The sequence below is a fragment of the Pocillopora damicornis genome, chromosome 2 (genome assembly GCF_964200805.1).
Source record: "Pocillopora damicornis chromosome 2, jaPocDami1.2, whole genome shotgun sequence".
NCBI lineage: Eukaryota > Metazoa > Cnidaria > Anthozoa > Scleractinia > Pocilloporidae > Pocillopora > Pocillopora damicornis.
Window position 1 is genome coordinate 4,808,867 of NC_142671.1, and position 21,884 is coordinate 4,830,750.

Here is a 21,884-nt window from a genome sequence, read left to right on the forward strand (position 1 = left end):
TTCGCACCTATTATGTTAATTTTTCGCGCCACATCGCTTAAATACTGTTATTTGCATGTTTTAAACTTTTACCTTGATAATGGAGTCATGACTACTCTGAAACGTCGGATTTTATCGTTCGTTTTTACCGTTTTATCTTTTAAGAAATCTCTTTTAATACGAAGTTCAAGATTGACAGTAAATTTCTTTTGCTTTACTCATTTTACCATACACCTGGATGAATTGTCCTGAACCTTTCAATGACAAAATTGAATGCCTTAATGTCAAATTTTTGCTATCTATGGTGAATTGGTCATTCCATTACACCTCCAAGGGAATTGTCTTATTTTGATCTGCATTTCTATTTGAAGAAGTGGTCTGAAGTTTTCCCTTCATTCCTCTTGTAGAAAACTCCACTTTTCCTTTCCCTCAAAAAATCATGTACATGAACTCTAGTTAGCTTCTAGGGAACTTGAACTCTAGATAGCTTCATTAACAACATGGAACTTTGTCACAGTACAGAGTAACAGTTGAATGTTAATCGTTAACAAACATTGTGCAATTTTACAAACCTCTATGAAGTGGACACTTGGGAAGGTCCCAAGGGTGTCCACTTATAGAGGTTTCACTATATTAACAAAAAGCAAATTGTACATTTTATTTTAACCCTCTACACCCTAACATCAGTAAGCATTTTCCTTATACTTTTGTCCAAACATTTCCTGTGATGAACAGGTGAGGATAATTTGTTAAACAATCAAGCTTATTTAAGTAGCCATCATTTCTGTTATTCTTATGACCAAAATGTTTGATTAAGGATGATATGGTAAAGAGAAATTAGATGCCAGTCACGCTTTGGGGTCAAAGGGCCATAAAAAGACAAGAATTTAAAGCCAGGTATTGCATCAGAGATTTACTCAAAGCTTCATGAGATTCTAGATTAAGTTTCTTCTTTTGTGTACCGGTACTCTGTATTTTTGTTAACTTGCTCCTTTTTGTAATTTCTGTACTCTTTTTGTGTGTTATCCATGTTGTAATAAGAATAAAAATAATGATTGTAATAATAAATTTTAATAACTACAGAAGCTCTGACTTTCTTTTAGCAATGAAGGCTGTGGTAAGTCTACATGGTATAAACAGCATATCTTCTGTTTGAACACCATAAAAACACATGGAATGAAAAAGCTTCTTGAAAGAATCTTTTAATGTCCAATATATATATTTAAGCTGTATAGTACCCTATAATACATAAATTTGTTGACAATAACAAAACTGATCCAAGCATAATTACTGAAAACTGCCTCTAAACTACTTTAGTTTATCTATATAATAATATTTTTGCTTTGTTTGGAAACATATACCATTTTTAAAGAATTTCCTCTATCACCACAGTACAAAAATATGGTGCACCTTTCAAGGAATTTTCTAAGCCAGTTGCCAGTTTTTCTTCCCTAGCAACACCTAAGTTAAAAATTAGAATAAAACAGGTTTTCTTTTTTTTCTAAGAATGATATTCATTAGACAGTGTGGTCACATACCTAGTTCACATCACAATTACGATCACTTGTGCAAAGTTTTGCTTTCTTACTTATGTTTGATGCATGCTAAGTGTTTGCCTAATAAATGTTCTAAGAACAGAACAAGAAGTGTATTGGACATTTCTAGTAACATGAATGTAGAGAGATAAGAAATTAAGTGAAAATATGTACCACTTTACACTTGAAAACTCCCCTAGTACTTAAGCTCCACAACTTGAAGCAATTTTATGCTCAGTACAGTTAAGCTGTACTGCTTTAGATACACATGTAAAAATGTCTAGTTTGAAAATACTAACTAGAAAAAGAGATTAATAGCCTACATCGTTTGAATGAGTACACTAGTAACAGTCTTTAAATGTCAGAACATTTATAAGTAATTACAAACCCCCTTAGTACAAAGAAATTCACCACTATGGTGCAGTTTAGCATCCACAAAAACAGGAAAAAAAAAAACATTCAGCCAGCGATTACAACTGCAAAACTTAACTTCAGCAATTCCCAGCAAATTAACATTCAATCAGTGGACAGCTAGGAGAACATGTAAGCTAATTTTAAGCAATTTAGAAGAAGAAGTGAAGAAAAAAATTGGAAAACTGACTAGAAAAAAAATTTTCTCATATCTTTCTCACAATCTGGATTCATTGCCAGCTTCAGATAACTCTTTCACTCCTTGGAGTAAACAATAAGTAATTTCTCCTCACATTCTCACTGCACTGTCAAGAAGAAAGATAGTAAGCACAAGGAAGAACAACAATGGGTGTCAGTTGGTTTAACTCAAAAGTAGAAATGTGTGGCAGACAGTGAAGGGATTTTATCACCAGACAAAAAAAAAAGTCCTATAACCTTTTACTCCCTGTCTCTTGAATTAAAAGGGTGGAGTAAATGGACAGTATTTACCTTTTTCTACTAAGATTAAGGCCAGAATGCTCTGCAGTCGTACATGTACAAATCATTCATGGATTTACCACACAATAGGCTATTTTATAGTTGTGTACTTAGTTGCCAAGCCTTTAATTTGGAGTGAGGCTGAAGGTGACCTTGTAGTGATAGAGACCAGTGTCTAGTTCATATGATAACAAAGTAATTTGCATCTGCAAAGCAGCAAGGTTTGTATCATAATAAGGTCAACCTTAGCCTCACTTCTGTTCAAAGGCTTGGCAACCAAGCACACAACTGTGAGATGGACTATTTTACTTGCCCTTTACGATATTAAAAGTATTTAATATCTCAGAGAATATAAAAGATTTTTGATGACTGGAACTTACAATTGGAGTAAAGCTGACAGTCATCTCAAATGTCTTGATTAAAAGTAATGATTTCTAGCTCCTATAACTCACAGCAAAATGCAATATCACAACCCAAAGCAATATCGATGTGCTTTAAAACAATTTTCCTTATCTTGCATGGATAGTTTTAGTCCTCCAAATGGCTGATGTTTTCTTTCATTTACATAATACAAGTTATTTAATATAAAGAAATTGAAAGAATAAATTTTACAAAGGAAAAAGATATACATATACATGTTCTAGAAAGCAGTTACTTTTAATATAATATTTTTTAGTCTTTAACTAGTCGGTAAATATGATGCTGAGCTCCATGTTCGCTAGTTGATACTTCAAACACATAGGCAAGGCAGAGTAAGGTTTCTTGTGTCTCCCTGTTTGATAATACCTACAAATGAATGATAAATAAATTAAATATGGCTGAATTGTTAGCAGCTTACCAACACCCTATAAGCAAGTCTAAAAAATTAGCAAGTTGGCTATAAGGGCTGTATCCTGACAGCCATTTGTTGATTACATTTACCCTTTAATCCCTAAGAGTGACTGGCATGAAATTTCTCCTTCCAAGATCACCCCTGAATAAAACATTAAGGTCATGAGAATATGGGACATGATCTACAACTAAAGAAGTTCTTGATTGTTAAACAAATTCTCCTTTTCGGAACCAAAACACGTGCAGAGAACAGAGAGAATATGCATACTGATGTTAAGGTGTAAAGAGTTGATTAACTCTTTACACCAGTAAACATCAGTATGCATATTCTAGCAAGTAGAATTTGATTAATTACCTGGTGCTTTATTAGTTAGTAATCATTTCCCTTATTCTTATGATCTTTGTGTGATTCAGGAATAATAATGTAAGGAGAAAATAGATGCTTGGCAATCTTAGGGGTCAAAATGGTTAAAAGTTTTGGTTTTGTTTCAAATTTGCATCCTCACATTCACCACAGTAACTGCAAACTCAGCCTGTCCACTCAACTAAACAAGTTGGACAATACAAAAAGACTGTACTGGCTTGGAAAGAGCCTGAGAACTAAAGTGGAATGCTTACTTGCCACAATTGACATCATGAAATGTAGCACAATCTTGCAACTTACACTACAGAGGTACTACAGGCAATTTCATTGTTGTGGTATGAAAAGTTGTACAAAGTATATATTCACTTAAGCCCACTGACATCAGTTCCCTTGTGACACTTTAACTTACTTGAAGAATCGTGAAGTTCTCCAACACACTGTTCATCATGTACTTTTCAGGCAACTGTTTAAGTTTGTGAACAAAATTGATCATGTATTCGCACATTGGGGACCTGTGAATGCGGTAAACAAACCGACTGTTTTCAAAGTGGCCAAATTCAGTCTGAAAGAAAGGAGAAAAAAAAAGTCCACATTCATGTTAGAAAGTACATGTATACACAGCTCAATTTTGGTTGCTATACCCAAAGTACATATATGTAACTAAAAAAGAGGAAAGATGAGGTCGCCGTCCAAAATATCTGTTTACTAGTATGATGGGTCTCTGAAATGCCAAGAGAAACTCAGCACAATATCTACATGAATGGGCTAAATCAGTCACCAATACTCTCACCACTAATTGTAATTTCTAACCTGCAAGATCAGTAGGCTTTGATTGATTGATCACTGATTATTTTTTGCATTTTGTCTCACCTCCACTTTCTCCACAACTTGCTTGCCAAAAGAACAAACTTTTGTGGAACATGTGATGGTCATATTTTCGTTTGACTCATAACTAGAATAAAAGCAAAGGCTTTTCATTAGTGACAATTTACCTTAATTAACTGTCAAGTTCAAATAAGTGGCTAAGTGACAAGTGGCAGTGTAACTTTATCCCATAAATTTGTAAGGATTTCTATGGATTACTTTTATAAATAATTTCCCACACACGTTATATTTTAAGGAAAGGAGTTCAGGCACTTTACAGGGTTATGTACAATTTCTTGCATATAATGAAGTATAAACCAAATAATCTATGGCCAAACTTCATTTGAAACAGTAATATGGGTAGTTCAGTGAGTGTAAAAACTTATCCAATAAACTGATTGTACTGTAATTTAAAAATAAGACACTCACGTGCTTGAAACACCATAAAATGCTCCAGCTTCATCATGTATGTTTGTATTCAGATCAGCCTAGGAAGGAAAATCAGAAAAACCCTTAATTTACACCCTAAAATCAGTAACGATATTCTTCATACTCTCCTCTATACATTTTCCTGATACAAACAAGGAGAATTCATTTTATGATCAAAGCTTCTCAAGTTGGTAATCCTTTTGTTTATTCTCATGATCTTAATAACCCTTTAACTCCCATGAGTGACCAAGACAGAATTTCTCCTTACTATATCAATAACACGTGAACCAGATTAGTGATGAGAATTGAAAAAAAATCAATTTGGGGATAATTAGCTGATCCAATACTGAATTCTCTGAAGAATTGTATGGTTGACAGTAAGGAGAATAACAAATTTGATCTAGGAGTTAAAGGGTTAAAGAATAATTAAGCAGTATTACTGTAAAGAGAAATTAGATGCTGGTCACTCTCAGGGTTAGAGGGTTAACAAGAAGTGTGTCTATAACCAAAACTAACAACCAAAGGAACATCAGGATCATACCTCATAACACAGAAAAATAATAATGACAGTCCTGCCTACCCAAAATTTCACCAAGAAAAATACTGCTTGGGGTCCCTTGTCATAAAGCTCTTTAAGGCCTCCTTTCTTCTCAGGAAACTTGTCATAAATCTGGCGAATGTCGACTGCCTTCAGTTCAACAAAAGAAGAAAAAAATAGTGATGTTACCACTTGTTGAAATTTTTTCACTGCCCCACTGAGACAAACTGCATGATAAAGCTGCTTGGTCACACATCCACAGATATTTTTGTGCAAACAAGCCCTAATTAAGAGTTCATAATGTTGGAAATTGTTGGCAATCCACTACAGTGGAATCTTAATTATCCAGATTTTTTTATTATCCCAACTTGCCTCTCTGGTCCTATTTTTTCATGAAAGTCAATCATTCACAAATGAGATCTGTAACAACTCTTTCCCATCAAACCAAGCAGATGCACTGAAACAATTTCAATAATGCAGCTTCAAAGAATTGAAGAATTAGCAAGGTGCACATGTAAGCATTCCAGGTCATAAAATGTAGTCCTTGTAAAATGATTTTGTAAATACTTTAACAAGTATTTATTTTGGGGCCATTTCATTTATGCACATTATTCAGCCCGGTCCCCCTAAGTCTGGATAATTGAGATTCCACAGTATAATAACAACCAATAAAATTGTATTCAATCCATGCATTCTAATTAAATGCTTTACCTCAAGGTGAGGGTCACCAAGATCTGTGTTTGGTCCCAAGTGAACAAACAAATGCTTGTGGTACTAAAGGAAAGGAATGAAGAGGAATTTAGTTTAAAATTCAAGCTTGACATTTGTTCAAAACTTCAATGTTTGAAAGCTGTTTTGTTTGTTTCCACTGCCACATTATCTTGCTTCCTGGACATTTCTTCAGTTACTTAGGATTTTGAAGTATGTGTAGCTGTTAACTTGTAAAGGACACTGCAGTCTATCCAATGCAACACACTACAGGCTGTGTGTATATCTTAAATTTGCAATTAATAGCTTAACATGTGTCTGGTGGAGATTCTAATTACCGACTCAGGTTCCATTCGCTGTTGTTCGAGAAATGCTGAGAAGTCCACCAGCCGCAGGGGCTAAAATCAAACAAAATTAAGTTAAGTAAAATCATGAAAGTCACAAAGTTAGAGGAGCTAAAAGGTTCTCCCTCTTTTTCTCACTGGTGACTAATACAAGTATCTATATTCCCCTTACAGTATCATTAATGAGTCAAACGCTCAGAACATGAAAATAAAAGAAATGATCCACAACTCAAGCAGTTCCTGATTGTTGAATGAGTTCACCTGGTCAGTGCCAGTTGGAATGTATAAAGAACAGTATGGAAAGTGTGCATAATGATGTTTAGTTATTAAGGGTTTTCATAACATGTAACTTTTGAATATCAAAATATAAAAATGATGTGAAAGACCTAGAAAGTCAAATCCAAATAGTAATAGTTAATAACTATTCACCAAAGTGGAGGTGTTTGGTGATGAATATTTACCAAGCTAGCCATCAACACTATGATAAACTGCTGTTTAGATGTGAGGTGGACAGCAAAGGTGGAAGGTGTGAGGTGGACAGCAAAGAATATTAAGACTATTATTTGGATATCTACCATTTATTATATACTTATAGTAATTGGCCAACATTGCTTATAATCAAAGTGTAAATCAACCTTTAGACAACACTGCTGCAGTAATAATAGGTGCACTTACTAGCTGCTGTTCAACAGATCTCTGAGGCCATGTTGAGCTGCCATGTGCAGCAAAAGTTGGTGGTGTAGAGGATACAGTTCCTCTGCTGTGTGTGACACTCCTCTGCAAAAAAAAAAATAAAAAAATAAAAAAAAAAATAAAAAAATAAAGACAATCAAATCCCACTCTTAATGTACTGGATGGAATGGGAAAGTAAAATGAAAGAATAGAATCTAAAATTATCCTACTCTTACAGGGTGAAAAGCATGTAACTTGTCTGGACAGCATCACCCCTGAACCAAACATTTAATTCATGAGAGTAAAGGAAATGACTATGAACTCAAGAAGCTCCTTATTGTTGAACAAATTCCCTTTGTAACTACCATAGGAAATGTCCAGATAAAAGTATGGAAAACACATATACTGCTGTGAGGATGTAAAGGGTTGATAGTAAAGGATGTAACCTTCATCTTGCTCTCACTCGGCTCTTAAAAAATTTCATGTTTTACCTTCAACCTGGCAAACAACAATCAACAGACATCCTTAAATCTCAGTCCATCCTGTTAAAATCGTTGTACAGAAAACTTACCATGTCTTCAGGAGTACTGACAACAGCTCCAGTGGGGCTTGCAACTGAAGCTGTGGACACAACACTACCAGGTACACTGGCTTGGACTCCTGGACTGCCATATGGAGCTTGTGAGGCATTGTTATAACTGCCTGGCACTGGCTGCCCTGCGCTAGATGGCCAGTATTGTTGCTAAAATAAACAAAAAACATGTATTTTGACCGGAAAAAGGAATGGCCCAAGAATCTACTTTAAGATTTAAAAGATGAAGTTATTTCAGAAAGACCTCTTCCAGTTCCCCGAAAATACTCCCAGTAAATTTGTCAATCTTCCAAATACCGGTAACCTTAATTGATTTAAGAGAGCAAAGACCACTCTAATCAGAGTGTTCGTAAATACTAAATCTTGACCTAGCTTTTCCGAAAGGGTCAGTCTGAGAAAAAAAATAGTAATTCAAAATTTTCAACTTAAGCTGGTTTATCTGATGACCTTAAAGACCATGCAACAGATAACAATACAATTTGAAGAGTTCAGTTTTAGAAACATGTAGTGTGAAAAGTTTTGAGATATCTATTAATTATAATTGTACTGGACATACTTGGTATCCTTGGCTTTCATTGTTAAATGCAGGCATTCCAGCTGCCGCCAGAGCCTTACTGTGAAGTACAGAGGCTGACACAATTTGTGCCGATGACATTGAGGCCATAGTCTGAAGAGCTTTGTCTCGCGCAGCCTGGTCCTACATTTGACATTGATAAAAAAATCATTAATCTTGGAATTAACTCCGAAAGCTAGAAATACCATTGAAAAAAAGTTTGTGATTAGGAAAACAATAACGATAAGATGAAATACAAAAGCTTAGAAAGGTTGAAGTTATTTCCTCTGGTGAAATACTATTATGGCTAATAATACAATAACACCATTTATCTCCGGAATCAATCACTTTATGTTGATTCTAAGGTTTCAACCAAACAGTACTATTCTACTTCAGGTGCTGAGGTCAACTGGTCCTTTTTTACTTTATAACAGGATGCTTGAAAGCGACTTTTGGTTTTCAACAACTGTAATTGCTGACTTGTAATTCTTTGTAATTGTTACTCTAAGTGTTATAATCTTACACCTACAGTATACACTTATGTACAAACCTTAATTTTTGCATGCACTTCTCTTGGTTTTCTCCTCGCTAACACCTGAATGTGACTTGAAACCTATCAAACACAAATAAAAAAAAATAAGCAGTGTAACTAACCTTAAGTTTGCCTTGAATCTCCCTTGCCTTTTTCCTTGCTAACACTTGAATGTGACTGGAAACCTATGTAAGAAAAAAATTTGAAAAATCTCAACTTCACCCAGTAAGCACCCAGCTTGAAAATATTGCCGCCTGAACCAATCAGAACTTTTGTCTGGTGCTAGATAAAAAAAAAGCCTCTTTTTTGGGATCATAGCTTTCATTGATTTTTTTTTTTCATAAAAAAGAATATCATAATTGGCACCACAAAAAAAAATGGAACAATCAAGCTGCAAGAGGTACCCCTTCTTCTGAATTTCTCACAGTATCACTAGATACAGGTGCATGCAAAAGGAAAACTGGCTGATGGAGAAAAACGTTTTGAAAAGTTACTATTACTGATGTGAACCAGCCAAGTTGAAGTCAAAGAGAAAAATATAACTTCAGTTTAAGAAATTTGTCAATATTCTTATTAATAGATTCATTCCCTACTTTGAGAGTCGAAACACTATCTTGATTGTAACTCCTAGATTTAAAATAGTTACCTGTTTCCTTGTTCTTGTTTTTCCAGTTCTCAGCTTGATGTATCGAGCAATCAACTCATTACGGCCTGCATTCAAAAACAGAAAAGAGCTCTTACTTGAATTCTACAATTTAGGAAGACAGGGATTACATAGGGAAGACTCATTATCAATCAATGTTTCTTTAGCTCATCCTTAATTAAAAGGAAAATTAGTGTGGTCGCACTGCCTTAAATTTAAATCAATATTTGAGAAGTCTTTAGGGTTAGCTGAATATTAGGAGACTTGGCACCCATTCCTCATATTATCAGTGTTTTCTAAATTACTACCTTGGTTTATCAGCCAAAACAGTTTCAGAGTAAGATTTTAGTATGCATGTACTTGTACCACCCACACTTTTGTTGAAGAGGCATTATCTTTCCTTGAATTGCACAATAATTATGAAAATAATAATTAAGTAAAGTGAGAATTTTGTTCAAAATTCAACATAACAGAACAAAATCAGTTGTTTTTAACTCTTGGTCTTTAAAATTGGAAAAGTATATTTTTTCAATGAACAAAAATTTCTTCATCACCCATGAAGGACTAAAACTGCCTAAACTGTGGCTGAGGGAAAGGACTATATTGCCAAGAAAATACAAAATTATAATGAACTCCATCTGTATTTTGAACTGAATTTGAAGGAAACAAAGCATTAAGGACTTAATACAGATTACAGGAAAAGGAAAAGTGTGGGTGACATTACCAAAGCACATTTCATAAATTAAGTTTCAGTGTAGCGTATTTTTTCAGCATAGCATTTCATTATATTCTATTCAAGTTGCTTAATATTATCCATGTGGCATACTAATCAGATACAAATATGACGAGGTCTTTGTTCCACAACACATAAAAGTTAGAAAAAAGCTGAGTTTTTTAAAATTTAATGTTCGCCATCTTTTAAACTCAATGAACTAAACATGCATTCCAACAAAATAATTCGTGATCCTTTGTTACAAACGCAATGTAAAACACATGCTATGCCTGAGATCTCAACGGTTCTGAGAGACAAAATAACCGAGGCGATCAAAATGATCTTCTTCTTTTAATCGCCCACAAAATTGACAAGTTGGTCTTCCAAAACACAAATTAAGCAAAACTGATGAGTTATACTGATCATGCAACCGCTGTGGTAAGGGGTTAATGTAAAACTGCGAGTTACATAGCAAGCATATTTCAAACAATTGAACACGCGTAGCTGCGTACGCTTAGCGTTCGTGACATCTTATCATTGGAGCTGAATTTTTAGTTGCTCAGCGAAAACCGCCAAGAAGCCTACAAGTATGCTAACATTTTCATGAACTCTAGCTGGACAGCTGCCACGAGAGATCGGTGTTAAACTGTGAGTGCTGAATGCCAATAATATGTAGTTATTACAACAAGAGATCGCGTTGTTCAGTTGATATAAACAACTCGACTGCCCATTCCATGCCTTCGTAGAAAGCGCGGTATGTAGTGTCAACATTCTCTCTATTCTTAACAAGCCAGCCGTTTCTCATTTTAGAAATAGTTTCAAAGTAAGTGAGTTATGCGAAAGGAGCAAGCAACTTCGTTAGTGACCATAGTTTAGGTTTCCGGGTTGAGCAATATTCAAACAATCGACGCTTGACGAATTAAACAAATTCGAAGACAAGAATGCGCCACTCACCGTACATTTTGCCTTCATCAGAGAGAATAATTTTTCGCCGCCCACAAGGAGGGTAAATTGCCAGAGCCTCCTGAAAGGACTGCTCGATATCTGGCGACCATACTCCTTCGGCATCATTGGCCATGTCGACGGGGCTTTTGGTCGCGCTGCCCTCGTCGGCCGAGTTAGTCATTTCGAGGTCCTCGTGGTCCGAAATCTTGGCGGTTTTGTTGGAAACACTGAGTAAAAAATTGATCTTAGCTGGAGGGAATCTCCAAATACTGTTTATTCTGACCCAGTAGACTTCTAACTGATGGCTTGATCAGTCGTTCCGGAAGCACAAGTCTGGAAAAATGAAAAAAATTCGAACGATTCAACAGGCCGATCGAACATTCGAAGGGGGAAAATCTATCGGATGATTTAAAACCATTCAAAGTTTCGTGAAACGTACCTAACCACACAGAATTCTTCAAAATACAAGAGGAATGATAGTAACGTCGTCCTTCGAAAAATCACCTGGAATTAGCAAGTTGCCCCTTACTTGAGTGAAAACGGAGGCTAACAAAGAATGCGAGGAATGACACAACTATGCCTGGCGCGCCCACAAAAGACTTGAGCAATTTCTTCCTAGAGGGGGGTCAATGACATTTCCTTTCGTCACGCGTTTGTTCAAGAAGAATTCGAAGCTCGCGTGGTTCGATGCCCAAACACGGGGATAGAATTCGAAGAATGTTTTCTTTAACGCAAAGGTCTTCAAATCATACTTAATCTCGCAAAGTATTTTCCTTTATAATTTTTGGAAAAGAGGATCAATTAATGGCTTCTTGGAACCACAAGTTACAAATTTAGCACCTGATCAAATGCAAGTTTCTCTGTACACTGTTTGGTTGAATTGTGTTGATACAAAAATAATTAGTAAACCACGTCGTTCCTCGCATATTTTAGGAAAACTCTGAATTGTGATTGGTTGAGGTGAAACACACCCCATTATATCAAGATTAGGCATACTCGAGACTATAATACTGTGCTAAACAACAAAAAAACTTTATTTCAACTCATAGAAAAAGTGTTTCCAAATTGGTTTATTCGCTTTTAACTGCAGACGCCCCTAACCCGAACATTGTCAATTATTTATTCTGCATAATGAATCGACTTCTCTTTTTTCCTCGGTAATTTTATATTTTTTTATGACAGACTACACCACAAAGAGAACCTGTTTTACTATCCTTGAAACTAAAGGCACTTGTTCATTGTCTCTGAACTGGTCTGATGTTCTCCCCATTTCCCTTGCGCTTCTAATTAGCTCAGTTATACGACCACTTGATGAGGTACGAGCAGTTCGACTCAGGAAATCGTGACATGCTCCAAGTGCCAGTGGCTTAAGATCCCAGACAAAGGTTATTGAATTTTCTTGAAGCCAAGTATCGATGGCCGCTGCTCTCCCAAAAAAGTGTTTCACTACACCACCGGCAGAACTTGACGACAATCGATATACGCTTCAGCGATCTTTAATTGAACTCAGTGGACTGAACAAATTCAAATACGTCGCGTTGAAATTTCGGTTTTGCTAGTGATAAAAGGATGACATTTAACCCTTTTGTTCAGGTGGCTCTTTGTCGTGAATTGACAGGACTGATTAACAAGACAATTGAACCAAACTTGACTCAGAAACAGATGGTCGCGTTGCCATTAGATTTATTATAGCCTCGCTAGATATGCTGAGTTTGAATGGCATCCGGTGTAGTTAAAAAAATTTTAGTCGTTTTTCTCCACCCTCTTAGTCTCTCAAAAAATCACGATAGGCTCACAAGTCAAGACGCTCGGATATTGTCGGTAAATGAGCAGTACATCTAAACGCTTGACCTAAAATGTCTTCTGGATTAGGTAGATTTTGATATTTTATTTTTATTTTTTTCATTCGTTTGTTTGTTTGTTTTGTTTTGTTTTTTTTTTTCAGGTTAATGTAGTATTTGAGGAGAAGAAAACGATTGACAGCATCCTCCTTCCTGCTTGCTAAAGAACGCTAAAGAAGTCAGTAGCTAATAGTTCTTTTTATCTCAGGTTAATGATACGGAGATTTTCCTTCAAGCGCCGGAAACTGGTTCAGTTTCTGCACTTAGCCTGCTTTACTTAGCCTCTTCTTAAAACCTCTATATTTGCACTTAGTCTTTATTATATGCATGATATTTCATTATATAATCAGTACTGCTTATATTGCCTTCTCACAAGACAGCGGAGCCTTTAGGGTGCAATCCATTAGGTTCAGTTTTGCTATATTTGACCAAGCTGGAGATGTTTAACCGAAAAAAGTAGAAATTTTGGCGATAAATTGATTTGTTTTTAGTAATATTATGAGGAAATGTGTGGTTGATTGTTCAGTTCTATCTGGCTCGAAATTTACCTCTTAGTGAGATTAAATTGTGCAGTGTTTACATTTTGAGAGTATAAATAGTGCATTAGCGGGAATTTATCAATTATCTGAAAGATGACTTTTTGAAACTCAATTATTCCTGATGAATGAATAAAATTTCATTTTAAACACACGAAGGGTGCAACTCAATCGGGCTACTCATTCAATCTTGAGTTTCGTTAAGCGAAACTCGCCCAAAGAAAGGAGTAGAACAGAATAATAATCAGCCTCTTGTGCAGCGAACAGATCAATGATGACAAACCATATGTTTTCACTCGCTCAAAACCAAAGGATCAATGTACTTCATAGATCTGATTTCACTTCGTGGGATTTGTGATTCCGGAATATTCGGGAAAAACTTAATTTCCAAACTGAACAAGCCTTAGTTGTTCCTTAAAAGAGGTCTTAATTCATTCATTCATTCTGCGCCATAATTGAGTGTTCGTAAAAGGAAAAATCGTACGTGAAAATCACTATTTATTGTGATGTTCAGGAAGAAATGAAAAGGACGTCATTCTTTCATTCCAGTTGATTGCCGCTACATGTTTAAGAAATGGCATACCAGACATGATTTGTATGTTGTAGTTCAGAAGTATTTGGTTACGTAATGAGGTTGCAGTTTTGAAACAACATCAGACGATGAGGTAAAATTAAATGTCAACCCTCCGCCGTTGAGCTTTTATTTCAATAAAAAAATAAAAATAGTTTTCATTAATATTTTGAGTTACCTACGCAAAATCCAATTAAATGCAGTGAAATGGCAATAGTCACGCTATCTTTTTAATTTAAGGTTTCTAACCATACTAATAAGCCGCAAAAAGGAAAATAAACAGAATTATAAATACCATTTCCTCAAACGATATACACCAACAAACGAGATAAAAATTCAAACAAAAAAGCAAACAAAGAAGTGGGAAATGCTAATGACGAACCCAGGATAAATTTATAAACCGAAGATCGGGCGGCTGGATAAGTTATCACAAACCTTAAGGTCAATTTGTATAGCTGTAGTTTTTCACTGGACTTTATTCTTAGAATCTCCCAGTCCCTGTTATTTTTAATGGATTTCTGCCGAGTGTAAAATGTTTTTAGTTCATATTTCTACTTTTTAGGATTTTTAAAGTTGGTTCAGCAAATTTTTGCGGCAGTTTCGAAGAATTTAGCGAAGAGGCTGCTTTATTTATTGTTATGATGAAAAATTTTTGGGCTAGAGTTGCATATCCCTCTAGAATGTTCACTGGCAGCCCTTTCTGATGTTAAGTATGGGTTGAGCACAAGGTGAAATCATCTAAATATAGCGTGTCGTAGCCTCGAGCAATAAACGCTTTGAAATAACACAGTTTAACGCATCTGTATTTGGAAAGAAAACTCACCAAAGACAGCATTGATCGCAAACGGAAATCTCTCAGTTCGAATAAAATATGCAGCTATAATTAGATGTTTCAAATACTCTAAGCTGATAACAGCAGATCAGCTGAACTGGCGAATTATTCTATGTATGCAAAATATGAACGATCACATTACTCCGTGAGATGCAAATCTAAAATTGCAATTTACTTTTCGACTCGTTTTGCATTTCCTCTTTTGCCGTGCTCTCCCTAAATAAGGTCAAGATTCAAGAATGTAAACAATGAATTTTTTCAAAAGAATGTAAAATTTCTATTGAATAGAAATGATGTGCATTTTTTCCAAGGTAGGTCTAATGAACCTTGGTGGGGAGGGGGTGGGGAACGTTTTCTGGTTAGCCAAGACTATGAAGTCTCTTAAAATTATCTATTGTCCTTGCTAGTTTAAAAAGGCTCAAAAAGCAATTTTTGAAATTGTTCACGTGGCTTTTTTTATCGTTTAAAAGATATTAATGTGTAAAGCATATTTAATTGGTTTGTCGAATAGGTAATCAAATCCTAGTACGTTAGAAGGTCGTTCATAACTCGCAAGAGGGAAAAGAAAATAACTGGATAATAAGGAATTTGTTGACCAATGTAATTTTGAATACCTGTATGAAAAGTGCTTAATGAGTGTACAGCGTGTACTTCGCAGATGTAAGTAAGTTGGTCGCGTTATGGGTAAAAGGCTGATTGTTTACTGGTGAAGTTTCGGATCGAGCATAACTTAGCTCTGGTCGCGACGACAGACAGCTGATCCAATTATTGGCTTAGGTAATCAGTTAGCACTAGACGGTATTTATGATATCACTTAACTAAGCTTCCCGTGTTCGGATAAAAATAGAGTGCGTAAACTCTATTTTATGTATGCAATTAAATTTCCGCTCTGTGTAAAGTTTCACTCGGCTTTCAGTCTGCAAAGATGCCAGAGCTTGTGTGTAGAAGCGTTTTTCTATCAGAGTGCAGTGCGTGTATGCAATATGAAAGAGGCTCACGCGTGCACGGTCGCAATACTGCGGCCTGTTAGTCTCACTGATCCCCCTTGAAATGAGCCTTCCAGAATAGAAATATTAAAAAAAATTGTACGCACACTTCCTATATACTTTGTAGACTACCCTGACCTGAAATGACCCCGGTTGAGTCATTAGTAACATAGTTATGCCAAAATTTAGCCAAAGTCAATTACTAGGGCGAGTAATTGCGTAATCGCACGGACGTTTGCAGTTATTGTGGTCAGATAATATATACTGAAATATCTTAATCCCAGAGAATTGCGTTATTGCATTGACCTTCACAGCTATTGTGGTCGCCGTTTCAGTGTTTTCTTTCATCCACATTCTAAAACAAACGGAAATCGAGTCATAAACTGCGAAGGAAGTGACTGATTAGTAATACAATCCGACTCAAGGAATTTGACCTCTCAGGCTACTTATTGTTTTTTTGTTTTTTTTGTTTTTTTTTTTTCAGAAAAAAAAAACTTAAAGAGGAAATGAAACCAAAGAAATCACACGTTAGAACCCATCAAATATTTGCGCTCGCGCACGCTTGGTCTAAACATATCACGAGTTCGAATACGCCCCAGCTATGCAAGCCCGCAAGTGATATTCTCAAATTTCAAACTTTACGTCTACTTCTTCAATTCCGGTACGGTCAATTATCCGTGCATATTTTCGCGCATATGGAGGCTATAGATATCACTTATTGTCGTTATTTACCTATTTATTTTTTTCTTTTTTGGAGAAAACATCTTAGAATATTTTTTGAAAGGATACGTAACGTGTAGTGGCTTATATTAATTAATACACGGCTTTTGTATTGGTCGTCACTGGGATATGAGGAGCTTCTATCAGCGCTCTGTTTACAACCTCTGTTATGAAAAGTAGATGCGGGAATAAACTACGCTTCTCCTACCAGTTGGATTTTTAAATTTTCGTCTGATCGTCCATACCTTGGTATTAACTGTGGTCAGATAAACCTTCTATGTTTTGTCAATTGACTTTTTTTCTAACTGTGGCTGCATTGGTGAAGTATTTCATTCGATGTATTTACCCAAATAACGAAGACCTCGCTAATTGTTGGAAAGTTAGTAAAGAACCTGGTTTACATTCTTTTTTAATGATGCACAAATTGATGCCAATTTTCTGCTTCCATGTCAAGTCGATTAATTTATAAATGTATACGCAATAAAAGGCATTACACATGATGACGCAGTCGAAGAACTCTTGGTGAATTTTGTCTAGTGTGAAGGCAAAAACGATCTCTCTCAGCGTCAAAAAGCTTGAAAATCTGTGCAACTATATTAAACATTATAATTGAAAATGGAGGAGGAAACAAGGTTTAGACACATTCATTTAAATAGACGTATATTCGTTAACATTAGCAAAATGTGGGTTCCCAGTTTTGAGGCTATCGTTCAGCGCTAAAAAAGATAGCGAAAGCTTAGTTTCGAACGGCTGAAGACTGAGAAACGAAGGTTCACATATCAGGAATTTTTTCAAGCAAAGAACGCTTTTTTCTTGTAGAAAACACATAATTGCAACTGATTTGCATGTCAACCCTTTAGCCCGCAAAGGCAATAAGCACACAAGTTTCCCTCACAGTGTCAATACCTTTTCGCGTTATTACCTAGCAGAGAGGTGATAAGAGCAGACTAACGAATTCAGGCAAACACGATATATTATAGCGCTTTTCTTTCAAGAAAAAAAAACTTTCAAGAAAACAGGCTATTCATTGCCATTTTCCTGGTGCAGGATAACATGCGATGAACTTCGTATTTTTCTTGAGTTTACTGAGGGTGAACAGTGAATCTGCCATTCGTTCTTAGATATCAGAAAACATTAGTGTAATGTTGAATTTTTCAGTCGTGGAAGCAATCAGCAAGAGAGTGTCGTCTCAATCGAAAAACAACTTCTCTTTAACGAAAAGGGTCCCATTTATTGAGAGAGCTGTACTAAGGTCACGATGAGTTTGACTCCTTTCAATGTAACAAGAAACTCACTTTGATAGATTATTTTTGTCATTTTATCGTTATCTTTATCAATGTAGTTTTTCAAGCAGTCTTTCGGCACTCGACAGTCTTCTGTTGATGTTGTATTTAGTATTTAGTATGTAGTAAGTAGTCTTTCACCAAGTGGTAATGTTTAAAATTTGGGGCTACTTCTCTCCCGTAAGAGGAATTCCCCCCCCAGTTCGGGACAGGGGTAGGTAGAAATGACATGATGGGTACAATAGGTAGTAATGTTTTTGTTTTTCCATTGATTAATGGCTCAGGGGATATCATAGTCATGAATGTGTTTTCAGGTTGCGTAGTTTCCTTACCAGTTTGAATAAGCTCAAAAGGCCATTTCATACTCGACCTTTTTTAGGCTATATCTATGGTATGATAATGAATAAATTATTTATAGAATTATAATTGATCACATATTTATTGAAATCCGAGTATGTTTAAGACCTCTTGAGAAAATCTCGCAAAAAAAAAAACGCAAAATAACAGAACGAAAGAATAAGGAAGTTGTTGACTTGTGGTAATTTGCATCAAAATCAGTATGAAGTGTGTTTAATGAGTTTACAGAGTAGTCTTTCTAGATGTACGTGATTCGGTCGAGTAATGGAAAAAGGTCGATTGTTTACTAATGAAGTATTCGATCAAAACAGAGCTTTGCTTAGGACGCGACGACAGACAAGCTGATTCAATTACTGGCTTAGGTGATCATTTGGCTTGGAACTGTATTTTATCATCACTTCAAGCAATCTTCTAATGTTCGAATAAGATTAAAGAGTGAAAAATCGATTTGTTTCTCAAATTGAATTTCCGCTCTGTTTTAGGTTTCACCGTTCCTTCATTCTTCAGAGATGGAAGAGTTCGATCAGACCATGTGTGTACAAAAGCATTTTAAACTGCGTGCAGTGCGTATACGTCGGAAGTTCGGAAGTCAGAAACTCACGTGCACATGGTCGTGTTACCGCCTGTTAGTTCCACTGCTCCCGCGTGAAGTGAGCCCTTACCACACTCTCTAGTCTAGCCTGATCTAAAATGACTCTAAGTGAGTCATCAGGAAGCGTATGGAATTCCAGCATTTAGCCAAAGTCATTAATAATGCCGAGTAATTGCGCAATCGCATTTTCCTTCCGACAGCTATTGTGGTCAGAAAATGTACTGAAGTATACTAATGCTGAGGAACTGCGCAGTTGCCTTGACCTTCCCAGCTATTGTGGTCAGAATATATGCATTAGAAAAACCTATTCTTTCATCTATTTTCGTTCATCAACCCAAGAAAAAATGAGCGGTGAATTAAGAAGGAGGTTACTGAGATTTAAGTGATTGATTTATGGCGCAATCCTCCTCTGGGATTTTGGGTTCTCTAGCAACTTGTTTATCAAAAAAAAGAAAAGAAAAGAAAAGAATCATTGACGTTCTTCTCAAATCTTTGGAGAAAAACAACTGAAAATTTCTTAGAAGTAAACGCAAAGTTGTTGTTACTTTATCAATTCACGACTTTTGCCCTTTCATTTTATTAAGAATGGGTGAAGATGTAGCGCGCACTTGGAATTTTTTATTCTCTAGCTTTCAAACATCACGCGATTATCACGCAACTATTTCATTTTGTACACCCAGTTTACACCTCTCAAATTATTTCTCAGCGTGGCTTGATGACCCGAACATAACCTTTCTTTTTTCGTGTGCCTATTTTATTGTTTGTTTTTTCAAATTTACACCTAAAGTAGGAAAGTGTCTTCAAGAGAAACTAGCATTATACGCTCCTGATCACTTGAATAAACGAATAACTTTATTTAACTACGATAAAATATTCAGCATAGCTGGTAGGGTCTTGCATTTAACTAATACTAACCATAAATGGCTACAAAAAAATATTACAATGTTAAAATATATACAATTCCTAAAATGTTTCTCTACTTGATTTGATAATTTAATAAAGTTAGCTGATCTTCCAAATCTTGTTATTGACTGTGGTCTTATAGACCTGATATTTGTTCCCTCCATGAATAGGTTTGGTGTCAGCTGATCGCCCAAATCTTATTATTGACTGTGGTGTTATAGACCTGATATATTTGCTCCCTCCATGAATAGGTTTGGTGCCAGCTGATCGTCCAAATCTTGGTATTGACTGTATTCTTATAGACCTGATATATTTGTTCCCTCCATGTGTAGGTTTGGTGCCAGCTGATAGTCCAAATCTTTTCACTGATTTTTGTCTTTTAGACCCAATATATTTGTTCCCTCCATAAATACGTTTGGTGTCAGCTGATAGTCCAAATCTCGTTCTTGACTGTGGTCTTATAGACCTGATATATTTGTTCCCTCCAGGAATAGGTTTGGTGCCAGCTGATCGTTCAAATCTGGTTATTGACTGTGGTCTTATAGACCACATATACTTGTTCCCTCCATGAAGAGGTTTAGTGCCAGTTGATAGTCCAAATCTTTCTGTTGACTGTGATCTGATAGACCCTCCATCTCTTGTCCATTGACTGATAGGATTTTTATCTGCGAACCTTCCAAATCTTGTTATTGACTGTGGTCTTATAGACCTGATATATTTGTTCCCTCCATAAATAGGTTTGGTGTCAGCGGATCGTCCAAATCTTGTTATTGACTGTGGTCTTATAGACCTGATATATTTGTTCACTCCATGAATAGGTTTGGTGCCAGCAGATAGTCCAAATCTTGTTATTGACTGTGGTCTTATAGACCTGATATATTTGTTCCATCTATGTGTAGGTTTGGTGCCAGCTGATAGTCCAAATCTTTTTATTGATTTTTGTCTTATAGACCAGATATATTTGTTCCCTCCATGACTAGGTTTGGTGTCAGCTGATCGTCCAAATCTCGTTATTGACTGTGGTCTTATAGACCTGATATACTTGTTCCCTCCATGAAGAGGTTTAGTGCCAGTTGATAGTCCAAATCGTTCTGTTGACTGTGATCTGATAGACCCTCCATCTCTTGTCCATTGACTGATAGGATTTTTATCTGCGAACCTTCCAAATCTTGTTATTGACTGTGGTCTTAAAGACCTAATATATTTGTTCCCTCCATAAATAGGTTTGGTGTCAGCGGATCGTCCAAATCTTGTTATTGACTGTGATCTTATAGACCTGATATATTTGTTCACTCCATGAATAGGTTTGGTGCCAGCAGATTGTCCAAATCTTGTTATTGACTGTGGTCTTATAGACCTGATGTATTTGTTCCATCTATGTGTAGGTTTGGTGCCAGCTGATAGTCCAAATCTTTTTATTGATTTTTGTCCTATAGACCAGATATATTTGTTCCCTCCATGACTAGGTTTGGTGTCAGCTGATCGTCCAAATCTCGTTATTGACTGTGGTATTATAGACCTGATATATTTGTTCCCTCCATGAATAGGTTTGGTGCCAGCTGATCGTCCAAATCTTGTTATTGACAGTGGTCTTATAGACCTGATATATTTGTTCCCTCCATGAATAGGTTTGGTGTCAGCTGATAGTCCAAATCTCGTTATTGACTGTGGTGTTATAGACCTGATATATTTGTTCCCTCCATGACTAGGTTTGGTGTCAGCTGATAGTCCAGATCTTTTTATTGATTTTTGTTTTATAGACCTGATATATTTGTTCCCTTCATGAATAGGTTTGGTGTCAGCTGATCGTCCAAATCTCGTTATTGACTGTGGTCTTATAGAACTGATATATTTGTTCCCTCCATGAATAGGTTTTGTGCCAACTGATAGTCCAAATGTTGTTATTGACTGTGGTCCTATAGACCAGATATATTTGTTCCCTCCATGAATAGGTTTGGTGCCAGCAGATCGTCCAAATCTTGTTATTAACTGTGGTCTTATAGACCTGATATACTTGTTCCCTCCGTGAATAGTTTTGGTGCCAGCTGATGGTACAAATCTTTTTTTTGACTGTGATCTAATAGACCCCCCATCTCTTGTCCTTTGACTGATAGAATTTTTATCTGCGGACCTT

General features: G+C 36.1%; 1 protein-coding gene and 1 long non-coding RNA gene across 5 annotated transcripts; one reads left to right on the plus strand and one right to left on the minus strand.

Annotated features, from left to right (window-relative positions):
* Positions 1 to 1,165: 1,165 nt before the first annotated feature.
* On the minus strand, positions 1,166 to 11,738 carry LOC113673439 (transcriptional enhancer factor TEF-1). Of its 3 annotated transcripts, XM_027189852.2 has the most exons (15): positions 11,569 to 11,735; positions 11,139 to 11,462; positions 9,476 to 9,540; positions 8,979 to 9,014; positions 8,848 to 8,910; positions 8,301 to 8,441; positions 7,724 to 7,894; positions 7,156 to 7,257; positions 6,475 to 6,534; positions 6,140 to 6,202; positions 5,471 to 5,578; positions 4,891 to 4,949; positions 4,468 to 4,549; positions 4,007 to 4,159; positions 1,166 to 3,188 (listed from the first exon to the last, which is right to left on the minus strand). In XM_027189852.2, the coding sequence occupies exons 2-15, from the start codon at positions 11,308 to 11,310 to the stop codon at positions 3,075 to 3,077; spliced, it is 1,389 nt and encodes a 462-aa protein (XP_027045653.1). In that variant the 5' UTR covers positions 11,311 to 11,462; positions 11,569 to 11,735; the 3' UTR covers positions 1,166 to 3,074. The 3 variants fall into 3 exon arrangements, with proteins under 3 accessions (XP_027045653.1, XP_027045655.1, XP_027045654.1); XM_027189854.2 differs by lacking the exon at positions 8,979 to 9,014 and having other exon boundaries at positions 11,569 to 11,738; XM_027189853.2 differs by lacking the exon at positions 8,848 to 8,910 and having other exon boundaries at positions 8,952 to 9,014.
* Positions 10,653 to 19,866, plus strand: LOC113673444 (uncharacterized). 2 transcript variants are annotated; one of them, XR_016183716.1, is made up of 3 exons: positions 10,653 to 10,938; positions 13,075 to 13,148; positions 18,738 to 19,866. It is a non-coding gene; the product is annotated as an uncharacterized LOC113673444 (long non-coding RNA). The 2 variants fall into 2 exon arrangements; XR_016183717.1 differs by having other exon boundaries at positions 10,658 to 10,832.
* The last annotated feature ends 2,018 nt before the right edge of the window (positions 19,867 to 21,884 follow it).